Source organism: Osmerus eperlanus, chromosome 3 (assembly GCF_963692335.1).
Source record: "Osmerus eperlanus chromosome 3, fOsmEpe2.1, whole genome shotgun sequence".
Taxonomy (NCBI): domain Eukaryota; kingdom Metazoa; phylum Chordata; class Actinopteri; order Osmeriformes; family Osmeridae; genus Osmerus; species Osmerus eperlanus.
The window spans coordinates 23,487,454-23,507,296 of record NC_085020.1 but is presented as its reverse complement, the minus strand read 5'-3'; the positions used below and the strand labels follow the sequence as shown (position 1 = coordinate 23,507,296).

General features: G+C 49.2%; 1 protein-coding gene across 2 annotated transcripts in view; it reads right to left on the bottom strand.

The window, feature by feature from the left end:
• Nucleotides 1–414: 414 nt before the first annotated feature.
• Nucleotides 415–19,843, bottom strand: part of LOC134017893 (activin receptor type-1-like) — a 31,662-nt gene continuing 12,233 nt past the window's right edge. The window contains exons 2-13 of one of the 2 annotated variants that reach the window (XM_062458016.1): nucleotides 19,279–19,352; nucleotides 17,689–17,943; nucleotides 16,447–16,758; nucleotides 15,171–15,434; nucleotides 12,292–12,497; nucleotides 4,991–5,090; nucleotides 4,088–4,234; nucleotides 3,345–3,620; nucleotides 2,422–2,619; nucleotides 1,850–1,980; nucleotides 1,416–1,579; nucleotides 415–1,339 (exon numbers count right to left, since the gene is read on the bottom strand). In XM_062458016.1, coding sequence (XP_062314000.1) covers nucleotides 1,445–1,579; nucleotides 1,850–1,980; nucleotides 2,422–2,619; nucleotides 3,345–3,620; nucleotides 4,088–4,234; nucleotides 4,991–5,090; nucleotides 12,292–12,497; nucleotides 15,171–15,434; nucleotides 16,447–16,758; nucleotides 17,689–17,943; nucleotides 19,279–19,345 — 2,091 coding nt within the window. In that variant the 5' untranslated portion in view covers nucleotides 19,346–19,352 and the 3' untranslated portion in view covers nucleotides 415–1,339; nucleotides 1,416–1,444. Of the gene's footprint in view, nucleotides 1,580–1,849; nucleotides 1,981–2,421; nucleotides 2,620–3,344; nucleotides 3,621–4,087; nucleotides 4,235–4,990; nucleotides 5,091–12,291; nucleotides 12,498–15,170; nucleotides 15,435–16,446; nucleotides 16,759–17,688; nucleotides 17,944–19,278; nucleotides 19,353–19,843 lie in introns of both variants that reach the window. The other variant, XM_062458015.1, reaches the window with a different exon arrangement.

Below are 19,843 nucleotides of genomic sequence, written 5' to 3'. Positions count from 1 at the left end.
GGGACTGACTCTCGGCAGCCAGGGACTGACTCTCGGCAGCCAGGGACTGACTCTCGGCAGCCAGGGACTGACTCTCTGCAGCCAGGGACTGACTCTCTGCAGCCAGGGACTGACTCTCTGCAGCCAGGGACTGACTCTGTAGCCAGGGACTGACTCTCTGCAGTCAGCAGAAGGAGGGAGGGGGGGGTCAATGGATACGCCGTGATGCCGTTCAAATCCAAACATGATCTGGTTGTGTATGGCGGTCTGCTTGGCTCTTTCAACAGGCTTCTGAACCGCATCCCTGGATCATGAGGACAGAAGATGGCATCCTGGATCATGAGGACAGAAGATGGCATCCCTGGATCGTGCATGTGTATGTAGCGGTGACACCACCAACAGATGACACGGACATAAACAAAACGTTTTTTCCTCTCTATTTAATCAATTGCACTACTTAATATAAAATATTAAAGAAATAAAAAAGGTTGAAGATCGATTTCAATTAGACAATGCACGCGTATAGTGTAAGACTGTAAGACTGTAAGACTATAGTTTAGCTTCACAGACAATCTCTGCCCCTGTACAAAACGAGTTCAGCGTCATCTAAGTTAATATTTTATTTGTTCTCTTAGCATTTGTCTGGATAAAGCTGATGGAGCAGATAACAGACAGGTACATAACGTCATGTGAAATGTACGGTAATATACAAAGTTTATGCGACAGGAGTACGTTAGACCACACCTCAGCAGGAAGAGAAGTGACTATAATTGTGGTGAATTACCAAAAGACTTGTTCCAACGACATGTAAACAACGGTGCTCGAGATGCAGTAAGAGTAAACCATAACACTCCCTTTTCAATGCTTTCCGACAACAGTAAAGAAATAGAGTTTGTGTATAAAACAAAAAAAGCTAATTGTTTTTGGCAAGTTGTGTTTTTGTTTCCCAGATGCCTCCTATGCAGTGCCAGTAAGGACTGCTAGTGCAACAAGGGAGATAAAGCACAGCTGATAGTGATAAATGAGTTCAGAAATGTCTTCAAACTAAAAAGTCAATACACCTGCAGTTCTATACAAAAGCGATATACTCAAGATCCAAAGTAAGTTTCTTCCTTGATGAACGCGTTCCATTGGTGCAGCTCTTATCTGTAGGGATCTCCCATCCCTGACCAACTGGCTGAGAAATGCCCTGGAAACCATCTTTGGATGCCAAAATGTGTCCCGCAAAGTGTTTCAAATAAATACCATGTGCCACTATAAGGGCACTGACCCCATCCCAGTCCCTTGTTTCCTCTGTCTACCTCAGGCAACATCTTAAAGGCCTTCAGCATTGTTCCCCCTGAGGGAACATCTTAAAGGCCTTCAGCATGGTTCCCCCTGAGGGAACATCTTAAAGGCCTTCAGCATTGTTCCCCCTGAGGGAACATCTTAGAGGCCTTCAGCGTGGTTCCCCCTCAGGAAAGAGTCAGCAGTCCACTTTGATTTTGTCCAGAGAGTTGTCGATCTTTGTCAGAGTCTTTTTGATGCGCAGTGCTGTTAGCCTGGCTGACGGGTTCTGAAACCAGCACTCCTTCATGAGTTTAGCAATGGAAGTTAAAGTCTGAAAAACACAGAGGAGATGGGTCAGCACCAGGAAACTCGTTAGTCACTTAGCATCTATTGTTGTCATCTATTGTTGTCATCTATTGTTGTCATCTATTGTTAGCATTTTACAGACTGACAATGACAGCTAACAAAGCATTGTGCTATGTTCAGACGGGGAGTTAAGTACAGCTGGAGACAGTTCTGAACGCAGGCAGCAGAGCAGGACTCTGCCCCTCCCCTCTCGGCATCCCCATCTCCATGACAACAGTTTCACCACTCCACTCACCGGGTCGGAGAACCAGCGGTTGGGGATGTTGGGTCGCTGCTGGTCCACACAGATCACCTTCTTCATGTCCTCAAAGCTGGGGTCGCTGGGGACCACATCATGGAAGGGGGGCTTGTAGTCCTCCACGATGCCTAAACCACAACACCCACAAAAAGGATGGTTAGGCTGTGGGAATCATTTTCATGCTTACTTAGAAACACTGCCTAAAGGACAGGATGAACCCCCTGGAATTAGCTGGAAAGATAAAAGGAAATCTGTAACACTATCATTTATTTTCTGGGCTGGAATCACTTGCTATAGTTGAGCAAGAGTGAAAAGGGAGTGAAATGTGTCCTGCAAGAACCAAGAACCAATACGTTAAATATCTGCAGTCCCCGTGTCCGGACCTTTAAGTGTGAGTGGAAAAAGCAGGAAGTAACCCTAACCAGCAGGATCCATTTCAGACAAGTCATCACAACAGCACCACCCCGCACGCTCCCCACGCCCCGCCCCCCACGCCCCGCCCCCCACGCCCCGCCCCCCACGCCCCGCCCCCCACGCTCCGCACGCTCCGCCCCGAAGGTGCTACTGACCGTTGCTGACGGTCCTCCGGGCGACCTCCCACAGCACCAGGCCCAGGGCCCAGACATCCACCCTCTTGAAGGACTCGAAGCAGTCCATCTGGATGGAGTCATCCAGCACCTCGGGAGCCATGTAGCGCTTGGTTCCCACCTTGGGGTTGTTACCAACATCCAGCTCGTTGGTGTCCTGGAAATGCATCACAGCCAAACCTGAGGGGGCAAAAACACAAACCAAGTTGAGACAGTTAGGTTGTCTGCTGCCTTGTTGGATGGAAAATCCGACAAAGTGATGTTGAATTCTGTGTTTGTATTAACTTACATGGCAATAAAAAACCATTCTGATTCTGATGAGACTGAACTATTATAAAAATATGTTATAATGAAGGTAAAGTGCACCATTACGTGACATAAGCATCATGATGAGGAAAAATAACATCTCCATTGTTGTCACAGCCACCACAAAAACTAACTCAAATGTGTTTTCATGAAGAGCAGCCGTAAGACACAAAAACAAGACAAGCATGTTGACGTTGCTGCTGTTGTGGTGAATCAAGGTAGATTACAGGGCACAGAATTAGCTCATGTTCCCATGATTACTGTGAGGAACACCATGGGATGTGACCAACACTGAGTGCTCCTTAATGCATTTTTGGTTAAGCTTTGAGAGCCACCTGTGCAACAGACCTCTCCCTCTAATGAACAACAATTGTGTGGGAGGACAGAGGGGGGCATGCTGGGAGTGGATGATGACACACAGGCCTGGCCACTTCCTTGCCTCACTGCAACTTAAACTACATACTCTGTCCACGGGCAACATGGTAAACAACACAGAAGAACGTAAATAAACCATAACATCCGTCTGGGCTGAAAGCATCTGTTAAAGCCACTTTGTAATGGTAATGATGTAGTCCAGTCTGATTTAGACTGGTCCTTACCCAGGTCAGCGATGCAGCACTGGCCGTTCTTGTTAACCAGGATGTTTTTGCTCTTAAGGTCTCTGTGTGCGATGGCGGGCTTGCCCTGGGTGCCGAAGATCTCCACGTGCAGGTGGGCCAGGCCGCTGGCGATGGACAGGGCCATGCGCAGGCAGCCAGAGGCATCCAGGGTGCTGAGCTGCAGGTAGTCGTACAGGGAGCCCATCTCGTGGAAGTGGGTGATGAGCCACAGCTGGGTGCTGGAGTTACGGGAGGTCATGTCAGACGCGATGAAGCCTGGGGGGGGGGGATACGTACACCACACATGGAGACACACACACACACACACAGAGACGCACACACACGGAGGCACACACACACGGAAGCACACACACACACACACACATTTAACCCACGTGCAGTGGAGTGGAGCTTTTCAATCCATCGTCACAGTCAACACACTACCCACATGTGCTTATTACTGTGACTGTGAGAAGATGCATGTACAAATAACATTACTATGTATGCCGTTACAAGTCAAGTGTATTAGAACTGTATTTTTAACTCTAATACTGTAGTGTTAAAAACTGAATTCTGCTACTAGAGATGCTGTTCCAAGGGTAAGCAACTCCATAATTAGCCTTCAGGAAAACAACAGGAGAGCACGATCTAGATCTGGGGTGAGAACTGCCCTCATCAAGCACAGCTCTCACTGGACTCAGGAGGAGGGAGGTGTCTAGAAGGTTCTGGAAGCTTCCACTCACCCAGGATGTTCTCATGCCGGAGCAGGACGGTGTTGTAGATCTCAGTCTCTCTGAACCAGGACTTCTCGTCTCTGGAGGAGAAGATCTTTACAGCCACACTCTCCCCCTGCCACAGGCCCCTCCACACCTCCCCGTAGCGCCCCTTACCTGGGGGGGACACCAATCACAACTGACGGGTTAGGGGAAATGATCAACACAAAAGCCACACTAAATTACAAGACATTTATAGTATAATTGTATTTGAGTACAGCTTAAAAAAAGCTTTCACTAGCTTAACCTTTCACATGAATAACTATATCCCAATGACACATGATCAAACAAACATGTTAGCCAATAATATAATTCCCTGGCTGCCCACGCTGGACTTGGTTGCTAAACAGGAGGAAATGCTGCTCTGAGAACTGGCTGGCTGGGTGTCAGCAGAGCTTAGACACCAGGGTCAGAGGACAGGACCAGGAAAACCCACCAGGGTCAGAGGACAGGACCAGGAAAACCCACCAGGGTCAGAGGACAGGACCAGGAAAACCCACCAGGGTCAGAGGACAGGACCAGGAAAACCCACCAGGGTCAAAGGACAGGACCAGGAAAACCCACCAGGGTAAGAGGACAGAACCACCAACACCCACCAGGGTCAGAGGACAGGACCAGGAAAACCCACCAGGGTAAGAGGACAGGACCAGGAAAACCCACCAGGGTAAGAGGACAGGACCAGGAAAACCCACCAGGGTAAGAGGACAGGACCAGGAAAACCCACCAGGGTAAGAGGACAGAACCACCAACACCCACCAGGGTCAGAGGACAGGACCACCAACCTCAAGCCCGGCCCGGCCGCCTCTGTGTAAGAGGGAGGAGGAGGCTCTCTGGAACACTGGCTGAGACCGGGGGCTCTGATTGGGTACTCACCCACACACTCGTTGAGGGTGATTTGTCGGGCGACGGTTCTCTGGACGAGGAACGGAAGCCCTGAGCCACTTCCTGATGTGCAGGAGTGATCCAACAGGTCCTGGGGGACCGAACAGGAGGGAAAGAAAGAGGGAGAAAAGGGAGGGAGGAAATATAAAAGGGAGGGAGGAAGAAAGATGAGGAGAGAGACGGAGGGAGAGAGATGGAGGGAGAGAGGGGGATAGACAGATGTCATGAATAAAAAGCAGGCAGTGTTTGTAATTGTGTATTTTTGGGGTATGGATATAGGGGTGTGTGTGGAGGGGTGGAGTGTGTGTGTACAGAAGTGTGTTTCTGTGTGAGAGTGTGTGTGTGTGTTGGGGGGGTTGTGCAGGGTGTCTGGGGGAGACGGGGGCCCCCTGCTGGGAAAACAGCAGCAGCCACCCCCCTCGCTGATTACTGAGGGGGCTGGAGATTTGATCTAATCCCACTGCCAGACACACAACATGCACAACGGCTGCTAAGCCTTTTATTTGATCTCCTCTCCGGGATTGCAGTGCCTCCTGACAGACACAGGGGGGCAGTGTTGAGCAGCGGCCTCAAAACTAACTGGGAGAGCTGGGCGGATCCCACAGAGAAGCACATGAATAATACAACAGCTATAATAATAATACTAATAATAATAATACTAATAATAATAATACTAAGAATAATACTAATACAACAGCTATAATAATAATAATACAACAGCTATAATATTAATACAACAGCTATAATAATAATAATAATACTAAGAAGAAAAATGCGACAGCTGAGCAGAAGGCAGTTTGGAACCCAGAAGAACTCTAAAACAGGAGCCTATAAAACAAACACCAAAGTGGTTTTGCTTGCATGGAGTCTTGGTTGTTGGCAGCTTGGACAGGTCTGGTCTGTGGAGCAACCAGCAGGTCAGCAGCCTGACCCTGAGCTGCAGAGAGACAGGGACATGAGCTGCAGAGAGACAGGGACATGTGCTGCAGAGAGACAGGGACATGAGCTGCAGAGAGACAGCGACATGAGCTGCAGAGAGACAGCGACATGTGCTGCAGAGAGACAGGGACATGAGCTGCAGAGAGACAGGGACATGTGCTGCAGAGAGACAGGGACATGAGCTGCAGAGAGACAGGGACATGAGCTGCAGAGAGACAGGGACATGTGCTGCAGAGAGACAGGGACATGAGCTGCAGAGAGACAGGGACATGTGCTGCAGAGAGTAAATGGTAAATGGACTGCATTTATATAGCGCTTTTCTACCTTAACGGCACTCAAAGCGCTTTACAATGTTTGCCTCTCATTCACCCATTCATACTCTCACTCACACATACCGACGGCAGCGAGCTACCATGCAAGGCGCCGGCCTGCCAATCGGGAGCAACTTGGGGTTCAGAGTCTTGCTCAAGGATACTTCGGCACATGACCTAGGAGGAGTCGGGGATCGAACCGCCAACCTTGCGATTAACAGACAACCCTCTCTACCCCCTGAGCCCCAGCCGCCCCAGAGAGACAGGGACATGTGCTGCAGAGAGACAGGGACATGTGCTGCAGAGAGACAGGGACATGTGCTGCAGAGAGACAGGGACATGAGCTGCAGAGAGACAGGGACATGTGCTGCAGAGAGACAGGGACATGTGCTGCAGAGAGACAGGGACATGTGCTGCAGAGAGACAGGGACATGTGCTGCCGGCTCATGCTTCACAGCCGTCACTGGTTCTAATAACCCTCCTCAGTGTGCATGCTAAGCTGCTCTTAGTTACACCAAGCATTCTGCGGACGCATATCTGGGCTTTCTGTTGCCAAGTGCTGTGACGGGGCTTTGAAAACAGCTTGAAATAGATCCAACATCAGCCAACACACAACCACACACACACACAGAGAATGGTCATACTTTAGAGTAAACAGTTGGCCTGTTCACCCTTAAAGTTTTTAATTAAAAATAAATGGGATTGTCTGGGCTTAGGAGTGGGTGGAACTGCTGAAGTTTATTAAACTAATATTGATTACAGTGTGGGCTTGATGGATTCTCTCATTGCTGGCCAAGAATCTTTAAACAAAACAGTTCATCTAGTTCCAATCGTATGGACCGCCACACACATGCATCTCTGTATGGACCGCCACACACATGCATCTCTGTAGAGATTGTAGCACAACTCGCTGAACTAAAATAAACACATTTTTAAAAACCCACAGAATGTTTCAAATTGTGTGGGAATGATGGCATGCTAGTTTGCTGAGCACGCAACAGGATTCTTCAGAAACGCAGGAATTCCAACATCCACACATGCCAGCAAGCTGTTTGTGCTCTGCATACCTACACACTGAATGTGGTTAGTTCTCATTCAGTTCCACTGAGAAACACAGACCTCCACCCACTATACCTCCACACACCAGACCTCCACACACCAGACCTCCACACACCAGACCTCCACACACCAGACCTCCACACACCAGACCTCCACACACCAGACCTCCACCCACCAGACCTCCACACACCAGACCTCCACACACCAGACCTCCACACACCAGACCTCCACACACCAGACCTCCACACACCCAGGCCTGGGCTCTGAAAACACCATCTGTTTTCTAAACCTTTTGTGTTACCAGAACAGAACAGCCCGCAGAGTGGGTTAACCTTCTATACCATACTCACCCCTATACTATACAATACTCACCCCTATACTATACTCACCACTACTATACCATACTCACCCCTATACTATACTCACCACTACTATACCATACTCACCCCTATACTATACCATACTCACCCCTATACTATACTCACCACTACTATACCATACTCACCCCTATACTATACCATACTCACCCCTATACTATACTCACCACTACTATACCATACTCACCCCTATACTATACTCACCACTACTATACCATACTCACCCCTATACTATACCATACTCACCACTACTATACCATACTCACCCCTATACTATACTCACCACTACTATACCATACTCACCCCTATACTATACCATACTCACCCCTATACTATACTCACCACTACTATACCATACTCACCCCTATACTATACCATACTCACCCCTATACTATACTCACCACTACTATACCATACTCACCCCTATACTATACCATACTCACCCCTATACTATACTCACCACTACTATACCATACTCACCCCTATACTATACCATACTCACCCCTATACTATACTCACCACTACTATACCATACTCACCCCTATACTATACTCACCACTACTATACCATACTCACCCCTATACTATACCATACTCACCCCTATACTATACTCACAACTACTATACCATACTCACCCCTATACTATACCATACTCACCCCTATACTATACCATACTCACCCCTATACTATACTCACCACTACTATACCATACTCACCCCTATACTATACCATACTCACCCCTATACTATACCATACTAACCCCTATACTATACTCACCACTACTATACCATACTCACCTATACTATACCATACTAACCCCTATACTATACCATACTCACCCCTATACTATACCATACTCACCCCTATACTATACCATACTCACCCCTATACTATACCATACTAACCCCTATACTATACTCACCACTACTATACCATACTCACCTATACTATACCATACTAACCCCTATACTATACCATACTCACCCCTATACTATACCATACTCACCCCTATACTATACTCACCACTACTATACCATACTCACCCCTATACTATACCATACTCACCCCTATACTATACTCACCACTACAATACCATACTCACCCCTATACTATACCATACTCACCCCTATACTATACTCACCACTACAATACCATACTCACCCCTATACTATACCATACTCACCCCTATACTATACTCACCACTACTATACCATACTCACCCCTATACTATACCATACTCACCCCTATACTATACTCACCACTACTATACCATACTCACCCCTATACTATACCATACTCACCCCTATACTATACTCACCACTACTATACCATACTCACCCCTATACTATACTCACCACTACTATACCATACTCACCCCTATACTATACCATACTCACCCCTATACTATACTCACCACTACTATACCATACTCACCCCTATACTATACCATACTCACCCCTATACTATACTCACCACTACTATACCATACTCACCCCTATACTATACCATACTCACCCCTATACTATACCATACTAACCCCTATACTATACTCACCACTACTATACCATACTCACCTATACTATACCATACTAACCCCTATACTATACCATACTCACCCCTATACTATACCATACTCACCCCTATACTATACCATACTCACCCCTATACTATACCATACTAACCCCTATACTATACTCACCACTACTATACCATACTCACCTATACTATACCATACTAACCCCTATACTATACCATACTCACCCCTATACTATACCATACTCACCCCTATACTATACCATACTCACCCCTATACTATACCATACTCACCCCTATACTATACCATACTCACCCCTATACTATACCATACTCACCCCTATACTATACCATACTCACCCCTATACTATACTCACCACTACTATACCATACTCACCCCTACACTATACCATACTAACCCCTGTACTATACTCACCACTACAATACCATACTAACCCATATACTGTACTCACCAATACTATACCATACTAACCCCCATACTATACCATACTAACCCATATACTATACCCCCCACTACTATACCATACTAACCCCTATACTATACCATACTAACCCCTATACTATACCCCCCACTACTATACCATACTAACCGCTATACTATACCCCCTATACTGTACTCACCACTACTATACCATACTAACCCCTATACTATACTCTCACTCACCCCACTCACTGTACTCCGGGATCACAATGACTCTTATTGAGAGACTTGTTGCTCTTGTTGGTTAGTTGTAACTGATTTAAAATTATTGTACGCTTGTATTTTGCTATACTCACCACTACTATGCCATACTAACCCCTATACTATACTCACCACTACTATACCATATAACCCCTACACTATACCATACTAACCCCTATACTGTACCACTACTATACCATACTAACCCCTACACTATAGAAGAGAGACACACAGTCACAACGTCAGCACACGTCAGCAACGACACATAGATACGCCGTTCTAGACAGACAGCGATATCAGCGAGCCCTCAGCATTAGTACCATAAACGTCTAGGAAAGTTGAGGTTACTTTTCGCTATGTACCTATGAACATGTCTTAATCTGCTAGACAAGTGGGTTCCTCTTTGTTCTTTTGGTGAGCAATCTCACGTGCCCTACTTACCGGCGTCATGGAGCCGACCAGCTAAATAGTTATTTAGCACTAGCGTTGCTACCTGCATACGGCTGGCAGCTCCGTTTTTCTCCTAGATTCAGACCTAGCCCCGGCAAATTGTAGAGCTAGCTAACTACTACACTTCTGTAGTAGTGCAGTAACTAGCCTACTACACCCCACAATTTCCCCAGAAATATTTTCAGGCTTCAACCAGTGCTGCTCAAGCAGAAAGACAGGGTCAGGGAGAGAAAGAGATACTAGATTCGTTAGGCATTGAAGAAAGAGTAGGAGAGGAGGACAGCATCCAACATGCTGCTGTGAGAGAGCCAGCTGAAGCAACAGGTGATTTGGACAAACAGATGTAGAAACAGGCAGGTAAGAAAGCAGGTCTCAGGATAAGGGAACTCATTTCTATTCTTCCGTTTCTGGCAGATAGGACTTGAATGGGGTGTGAATTTTGTATAGGGTGTTAAATGTGTGTATTTTGGGTTGGGCGTGTGAACCATTTTTGATTAATATTATTTAATATAATAAAGTTCTGTGTAACAAATTATTAACGAAGGAATTATTTTGAACCCCCCCCACCACTCTACTATACCATACTAACCCCTATACTGTACTCACCACTCTACTATACTATACTCACCACTGTTCTATACTATATGCACCACTATACTATGCTATGCTCACCACTTGGGTTGGTTAGCCATCTATTCTGCTTTCCATGGTGCATGGTTAGTTAGTCTCCATGGTGCATGGTTAACTAGTCTCCAGGATGCATGCTTAACTAGTCTCCAGGATGCATGGTTAACTAGTCTCCATGGTGCATGGTTAACTAGTCTCCATGGTGCATGGTTAACTAGTCTCCAGGATGCATGGTTAACTAGTCTCCAGGGTGCATGGTTAACTAGTCTCCAGGATGCATGGTTAACTAGTCTCCAGGATGCATGGTTAACTAGTCTCCAGGATGCATGGTTAACTAGTCTCCAGGGTGCATGGTTAACTAGTCTCCAGGATGCATGGTTAACTAGTCTCCAGGATGCATGGTTAACTAGTCTCCAGGATGCATGGTTAACTAGTCTCCAGGATGCATGGTTAACTAGTCTCCAGGATGCATGGTTAACTAGTCTCCAGGGTGCATGGTTAACTAGTCTCCAGGATGCATGGTTAACTAGTCTCCAGGATGCATGGTTAACTAGTCTCCAGGATGCATGGTTAACTAGTCTCCAGGATGCATGGTTAACTAGTCTCCAGGATGCATGGTTAACTAGTCTCCAGGATGCATGGTTAACTAGTCTCCAGGATGCATGGTTAACTAGTCTCCAGGGTGCATGGTTAACTAGTCTCCAGGATGCATGGTTAACTAGTCTCCAGGATGCATGGTTAACTAGTCTCCAGGATGCATGGTTAACTAGTCTCCAGGGTGCATGGTTAACTAGTCTCCAGGATGCATGGTTAACTAGTCTCCAGGATGCATGGTTAACTAGTCTCCAGGATGCATGGTTAACTAGTCTCCAGGATGCATGGTTAACTAGTCTCCAGGATGCATGGTTAACTAGTCTCCAGGGTGCATGGTTAACTAGTCTCCAGGATGCATGGTTAACTAGTCTCCAGGATGCATGGTTAACTAGTCTCCAGGGTGCATGGTTAACTAGTCTCCAGGATGCATGGTTAACTAGTCTCCAGGATGCATGGTTAACTAGTCTCCAGGATGCATGGTTAACTAGTCTCCAGGATGCATCGTTAACTAGTCTCCAGGATGCATGGTTAACTAGTCTCCAGGATGCATGGTTAACTAGTCTCCAGGATGCATCGTTAACTAGTCTCCAGGATGCATGGTTAACTAGTCTCCAGGATGCATGGTTAACTAGTCTCCAGGATGCATGGTTAACTAGTCTCCAGGATGCATGGTTAACTAGTCTCCAGGTCTCTACTCACAGCCAAGGTGCTCTCTCCCACGTTGGAGGCGATCAGCCCGTCGATGGTGCCGTACTCGGCGTCGCGGGCCGTCAGTCTCTCCATCTGGTGCTGGTGGATCCGCCTGAACACCAGCATGGCCGCGGCTGACAGCACCATGAGCACCAGGATGGGCGCCGCGATCACAACGGCCAGGGTGCTCACGCTGTAGCTGGGCACGTCGCCCGCTGAGGGAGGGAGAGAGGGAGAGACAGGGAGAGACAGGGAGGGGGGAGAGATAGATACGGAAGGTTTCATACTGTTCAATCCAGTGTTCCAGACATGGATTAAGCCATGTCCTACACTATGAAACATGTCAATGTAGATCCAAAGATGAAAGCAGCTTTAGTGTCCAGTCTGTCCTGTTTGTTTTCGCTGGCTCATAAAACCAACAACAAACAGCAGGATAAATCCATGGAAACACATACACAGTAACATCAGTTCCACACAGACAGATCCTCCTAAATCCAACTTGTTTTCCAGGAAGGCATGTCTACATGCTTCCTTCTCCACATAACCAACCCTGGTGATAAACACAGACTCAGACACGCATAATCCTCAAATGCTCACAGTCCTTTACAGAGTCTAACTCTATTCTGAGAACAAATGAATGAAACATGTTGTGTGTATTCAGAGTGCTTCACAGCTCCGCCAGGTGAGCGCTGCCCGGGGTCGACCTCAGCAGTTACCAAAGCCCCCTGCTTAGACGGGCATCATTCAGGGAGGCGATGATAATTAGACACGCTGAAGTAAACATTCCCACCCACAGCTGCCTCGTCAGACAGACCACACAGGATGGCAACCCTGGCCCCCAGGATCGGGGGCTGTAGAGGCTGTGGGACTGAGGCTATGAGTCTGTAGAGGCTGTGGGACTGAGGCTATGAGGCTGTAGAGGCTGTTGGTTGTGAGGCTATGAGGCTGTAGAGGCTGTGGGTTGTGAGGCTATGAGGCTGTAGAGGCTGTTGGTTGTGAGGCTATGAGGCTGTAGAGGCTGTGGGTTGTGAGGCTGTAGAGGCTGTGGGACTGAGGCTATGAGGCTGTAGAGGCTGTGGGACTGAGTCTATGAGGCTGTAGAGGCTGTTGGATGTGAGGCTATGAGGCTGTAGAGGCTGTGGGTTGTGAGGCTATGAGGCTGTGGGACTGAGGCTATGAGGCTGTAGAGGCGGTGGGTTGTGAGGCTGTAGAGACTGTGGTGCTTTGTTCACCAAAAAGATTTGGAAAGTTCCATTGAATGTGATTCAAAGTACTGAATCAGTAAAAATATTCAAACTTCCAATCTCTAAGACAGGGCTTATTCTGCACACAGACACACACACACACACACACACTCCAAACATTCCAGGGCAGAGCCTGCCCAGTCTGCAGCACAGACAGTGCTCCCCTTTTCTCCCTCAAACACTGAAGGCTGGCTGTCGTCCTGCACACCATCAGAACTCACACACTGAAGGCTGGCTGTCGTCCTGCACACCATCAGAACTCACACACTGAAGGCTGGCTGTCGTCCTGCACACCATCAGAACTCACACACTGAAGGCTGGCTGTCGTCCTGCACACCATCAGAACTCACACACTGAAGGCTGGCTGTCGTCCTGCACACCATCAGAACTCACACACTGAAGGCTGGCTGTCGTCCTGCACACCATCAGAACTCACACACTGAAGGCTGGCTGTCGTCCTGCACACCATCAGAACTCACACACTGAAGGCTGGCTGTCGTCCTGCACACCATCAGAACTCAAACGAGCGTACCTAACTTGAGACAAATACAGAACCTGTGTCCAGGGCTGGACTGGGACAAAAAATGGCCCTGGCATTTTTGCTCAGCCACTGCATCTGACACAAGAAACAGAGGGGGAGAGGTGGAGTCTGTTAAGAGATGTGATTGGGCCAGCCCAATGTCAGTATGGAAAATGAACCAATGGGCCGCTGTCCCTGCTTTATGGGCCGGTCGTTGGCCAATTTTAAGTTTATAAAAAAATCAAATATATCATATTGGCCCCAAGTGCCCGGTATGCCAGATTACCAGTCCAGGCCTGCCTGTGTCTAAGTAATATGTGTTAACAGATGGATATTCAACATGACAAAAACAATATAATTATTGTTGAACACAGACAGAGAGAAGATAAGCTTCATAGCTGATCAAGACAATCCTGTGGTTTGAGAAACACTTGCTTGTAGGTGGCTGGTGAAGTTGTGCCCTGGGGGGGTGGGGGGCGGAGTCAGAGGTGGAGACTCCACTGGACCTTTGGTCACTGCAGAACAACCCTCTCCTTTCCCAGGGGGCTCTGCCCCCTCCTGCCCCCCCCCCCCCCTCAGCCTACCCTGGCAGGCTCAGAGGATACAGGGAGAAGTGGACCATGACTAAACAATATTCACAACCTCGTCCTCCTCCTCTCCCGCTGGTCCAGCCCCACGGCCTGCCAGCTCAGGGTGTCAGGGCGGAGGCCTGAGAAGCTCGGCCAATAGCACTCTGGCACAACAGAGATGGCAACACAGGTCACTCTTCCCTCTGTGTGTCACACGTGACACACGTCCTACACCACACAGGTCACATTCTTTCACTCAATCTTTTTTTTTCTTTCTTTTCTTTCACAATACCAACGAGGGTCGTGTTGTGTTATGGGTAGTGTTGTGTTATGGGTAGTGTTGTGTTATGGGTAGTGTAGTGTTATGGGTAGTGTTGTGTTATGGGTAGTGTAGTGTTATGGGTAGTGTTGTGTTATGGGTAGTGTAGTGTTATGGGTAGTGTTGTGTTATGGGTAGTGTAGTGTTATGGGTAGTGTTGTGTTATGGGTAGTGTAGTGTTATGGGTAGTGTAGTGTTATGGGTAGTGTAGTGTTATGGGTAGTGTAGTTTATTACCTTGGACGGGAAGCGCCACCGAGATGTTTATGTTGCACAGGTGGCCGTGGCAACACTCGACGATCTGGTCGCGGGAGGGGGGGGTCTTGCAGGTCAGCCTGCTCTGCTCGTAAACCTTGAAGCAGCCCTTCTGGTACACCAGCACGCCTGCGTTCACCGTCAGGCTGGAGAAGCACTGCTGGCCCACACAGCGCTGGCTGCTCCCACACGAGCTGCCCTCACACACACAGTCATGCTCCCGGGCCACCGGCCTCACCTCCTCCCCTGCACACAAGTACAAACAGAGAGAGGCTGGGAGGGAGGCTGGGAGAGAGGCTGGGAGGTTGATGGAGGGAGGCTAGGAGAGAGGCTAGGAGGGAGGCTGGGAGAGAGGCTGGGAGGTTGATGGAGGGAGGCTAGGAGGGAGGCTGGGAGGCTGATGGAGGGAGGCTGGGAGAGAGGCTGGGAGGGAGGCTGGGAGGGAGGCTGGGAGGGAGGCTGGGAGGGAGGCTGGGAGTGAGGCTGGGAGGGAGGCTGGGAGGCTGATGGAGGGAGGCTGTGAGGGAGGCTGTGAGGGAGGCTGGGAGGCTGATGGAGAGAGGCTGGGAGGGAGGCTGGGAGGCTGATGGAGAGAGGCTGGGAGGGAGGCTGGGAAGGAGGCTGGGAGGCTGATGGAGAGAGGCTGAAGGAGGAGTGTGAATGCTGGTGTTCCTGAACCTAGCTCTGCTTCCCTTCTTAGTATGGCACAGTAATTGTGGTATGTACTAGTAAAGGTACCGTTCATTAGACTAAGACAGGGGTCTCCAGCCCTGTTCCTGGAGAGCTACCTGCCTGTAGGTTTACGCTCCAACACTAACCTAACACACCTGATGCTAATAATGAGCTGGTTGATCAGGTAACTAGTGTTGAATCAGGTCAACAAGTGTGGGTGGAGTAGGAACCTCCAGGCAGGTATCTCTCCAGGAGCAGGGCTGGAGACCCCTGGACAGGAGCAGGGCTGGAGACCCCTGTCCAGGAGCAGGGCTGGAGACCCCTGTCCAGGAGCAGGGCTGGAGACCCCTGGACAGGAGCAGGGCTGGAGACCCCTGGACAGGAGGTCTATGTGCTTCAGTAACCTTAGGCTAAGAAAGGCAATATGCTGATTACATTTGCACCACAGAGGCAGGTGAGATGTGTGCAGTGATGCACCACAGAGGCAGGTGAGATGTGTGCAGTGATGCACCACAGAGGCAGGTGAGATGTGTGCAGTGATGCACCACAGAGGCAGGTGAGATGTGTGCAGTGAGTGTTGGTGTACCTTTGCTGGAGCTCTCCCCGGTGATGTTCATGTTACACAGGTGACCCTGGCAGCAGCTGACAGCGTAGCGTGGCGAGGGGGGCGTGGCGCAGAAGGCGGCGGCGTGGGGGTCGGCCCTCAGACAGCCCCTCTGGAGCAGCGTGGCCCCGCCCCCTGCCGTGGCCCCGCCCCCTGCCGTGGCCCCGCCCTCCGTCGTGCTCACAGAGGAGAAGCACTGCTGCCCCATGCAGCGCTGGGCGCCGTGGCAACGCCCACCCTCACACACACACTCCTGCTCAGTCAAGACCGGCCGGCCGGCGGGGGCGCCCTCGTCTGGGGGAGATGGGAGGGGAGTCCGTTAGGGTGTGCGGTACACACACACACACACACACACACCATCAGAATAAGATATCTGCTGCTTTTCTCTTCACATCACAGCTTATAGTGATGTTGTATATCACATCACAGCATGTTATATATCACATCACAGCATATAGTGAAGTATATATATATATATATCACATCACAGCATGTTATACATCACAGCATATAGTGATGTTATATATCACATCACAGCATGTTATACATCACAGCATATAGTGATGTTGTATTGTTTGGTTACATTAGCCATGTGTGTCCCGTTATTGGCCGTTCAGTTTCAGCAGAGTCACAGAGTCATGTCAAGACATGGAGCTGCTCCACACATGTGCGGCGGCAGGGTGTGGCTTGGTTGGGCTACAGCCACACCAAGCCAATGTGTTATCCCTGCCATGAAACAAGCAAGAACATTGGGTATTCTATTGTGTATGTATTCACATTGACATTCAGACATTGATTTGAGCCCCACGACTGTATGGATTACTTAAAAAGTGTTGCAAATAACTTAGACCCATGTCAGAATGTCCAAATGCAAAAACACAATAATTTACATTTTGGGACAGGTCAAGTTCAGTTTGGGACGGTACAATGAGGAAAAAAGGTAGTTGTGAGCCCTGTGATAAATATTTTTCAAACCTTTCAAAACTTTTTCAAAAATATTTTTTCAAACTTTTTTCAAAAAAAAAAAGTTATGTGCAAGCCCTGGTCACGCTGTCATGATATCACGCTGTCATGATGTCACGCTGTCATGATGTCACGCTGTCACGCTTTCATGATGTCACGCTTTCATGATGTCACTTTAGGGTTATAGGGGACAGTCACTCTATGGTGTCAATATACCACTGCAGCTGGTAGGGAGGTGGACAACATACGACAAACACTCACCTCTCGTTGGGGTTTCCATGGTGACATTCTGGTTACAGAGGTCGCCGTGGCAGCATTCTACCAGCAGGTCCGGGGAAGGGTGGTTTGTGCAGCTTATGGGCCCCTGACCGCTACCCACAATGCACCCTTTCTCCTGGAGCAGAGTCCCGTTGTGGAAGAAGAGAGATGAGAAGCACTGCTGCCCAAAACAGCGCCCTCGACCGTCACATGACTGACCAGCACACACACACTCGCTGTTGCTGACGATCCCTGTATCTGTACACACAGTCAAGACAGACACATCAAGTTTCACGTTTATGTAACATTTGTAACCAGCACAGGAACAGGTTCCTGACAGACACACCCGGTATCAGACACAAACACAGTCAGACAGACAGCACAGTACGGTAGACAGACACAGACAGTCAGTCAGTCAGGCAGTGACACAGACAGTCAATCAGTCAGGCAGTGACACAGACAGTCAGATAGACAAAGCCAGACTGACAGTCAGTCGGTCACAACCAGACAGACACCGTCATGGCAACAGCTATGATCTAGAGATGCTCCAATCCACAATCCCAACACACCAATCTGTGAAAGGCAGACTACCAAGTGATGAGTTAGCCTATGTGCTTTAACATCATTGGCTCCCTCCATCACCCTGATGGGAATCTTAGTGTTTAAGAGCGCTGGGAGGGGATGTGTATAGTCAGCCTCCACAGCGACAAACCTTCGCTCCTCACGCCTCTGAGAGCATGTTACTGCAGTTGTTACAAAAATGCTGAGAGACAGCGGGGGAGAGGGAGACAGACAGGGGATGAGGGAGACAGACAGGGGGAGAGGGAGACAGACAGGGGGTGAGGGAGACAGACAGGGGGTGAGGGAGACAGACAGGGGGTGAGGGAGACAGACAGGGGGTGAGGGAGACAGACAGGGGGTGAGGGAGACAGACAGGGGGAGAGGGAGACAGACAGGGGGTGAGGGAGACAGACAGGGGGTGAGGGAGACAGACAGGGGGTGAGGGAGACAGACAGGGGGAGAGGGAGACAGACAGGGGGTGAGGGAGACAGACAGGGGGAGAGGGAGACAGACAGGGGGAGAGGGAGACAGACAGGGGGTGAGGGAGACAGACAGGGGGTGAGGGAGACAGACAGGGGGAGAGGGAGACAGACAGGGGCGAGAGGGAGACAGACAGGGGGAGAGGGAGACAGACAGGGGGAGAGGGAGACAGACAGGGGGAGAGGGAGACAGACAGGGGGAGAGGGAGACAGACAGGGGGTGAGGGAGGCGGAGAGAGAGGAGAGGAGAAGAGAGCGGGAGAAGAAGAGAGATGGAGAGGTAAAACAAAGACGAGAGAGCGAAACTGACAAAGAAAACAGAGAGAACCAAAGCTTGTCCTTGACACGGTGACGGCACAGATCTGATGATATGTGCTTGTTGGGAAGTACACCACAGGCTGTATGGTGGCAGGCTAACCTGTGTGTGCTCAGGAACACGGCCAGGCTGCTGTATGGTGGCAGGCTAACCTGTGTGTGCTCAGGAACACATGTATGGGAGGGTGTGTGTACATGTGTTGGTGTGTGGGGGGCCAGGCCAGGGTGTGAAGCTTACCTTGCGGTGTGGACGAGGGGAGCAGCATCAGGCTGCACACCAGGAGGAGCGTGGAGCTGTCTGCCATGGTGGACCTGCAGGGGAGAGGCCACAGTTAGGACGCTGGTCACACCAGGCTCTGAGATGACCTGCAGGGGAACAGTTCCACACTGACCCACTGCCTGGCAGAGCCACATCTGCATAATGTGGTTTGATTCAGTATGACGGGGACAGAGTTCACAGGGGAACAAGGTCAAACACACAGGAACAGAAAGAGACTGAGGAGACAGAACAACAGGAGATAACAGCAACATGATGGACGGGATGCAGACTGAGACAGAAAGACCTTTACTTGTTTTCAGTCAAACACAAAGTTTGGAATGCTCAAGTTAAGTGGGTCTCATGCCTTCCTGTTGTCCTGGCAACAAGGCGTTGAGTGGCAAGCAATGGGGAGACCGGTGCGTTCCTATTGGCTGCCAGAGAAAAGAGAGTGTGTGTGAGAGTGTGTGTGTGTGTGTGTGTGTGTGAGAGTGTTTGTGTGTGTGTGTGTGTGTGTGAGAGAGAGAGAGGCAGCTTGGCAGAGAAG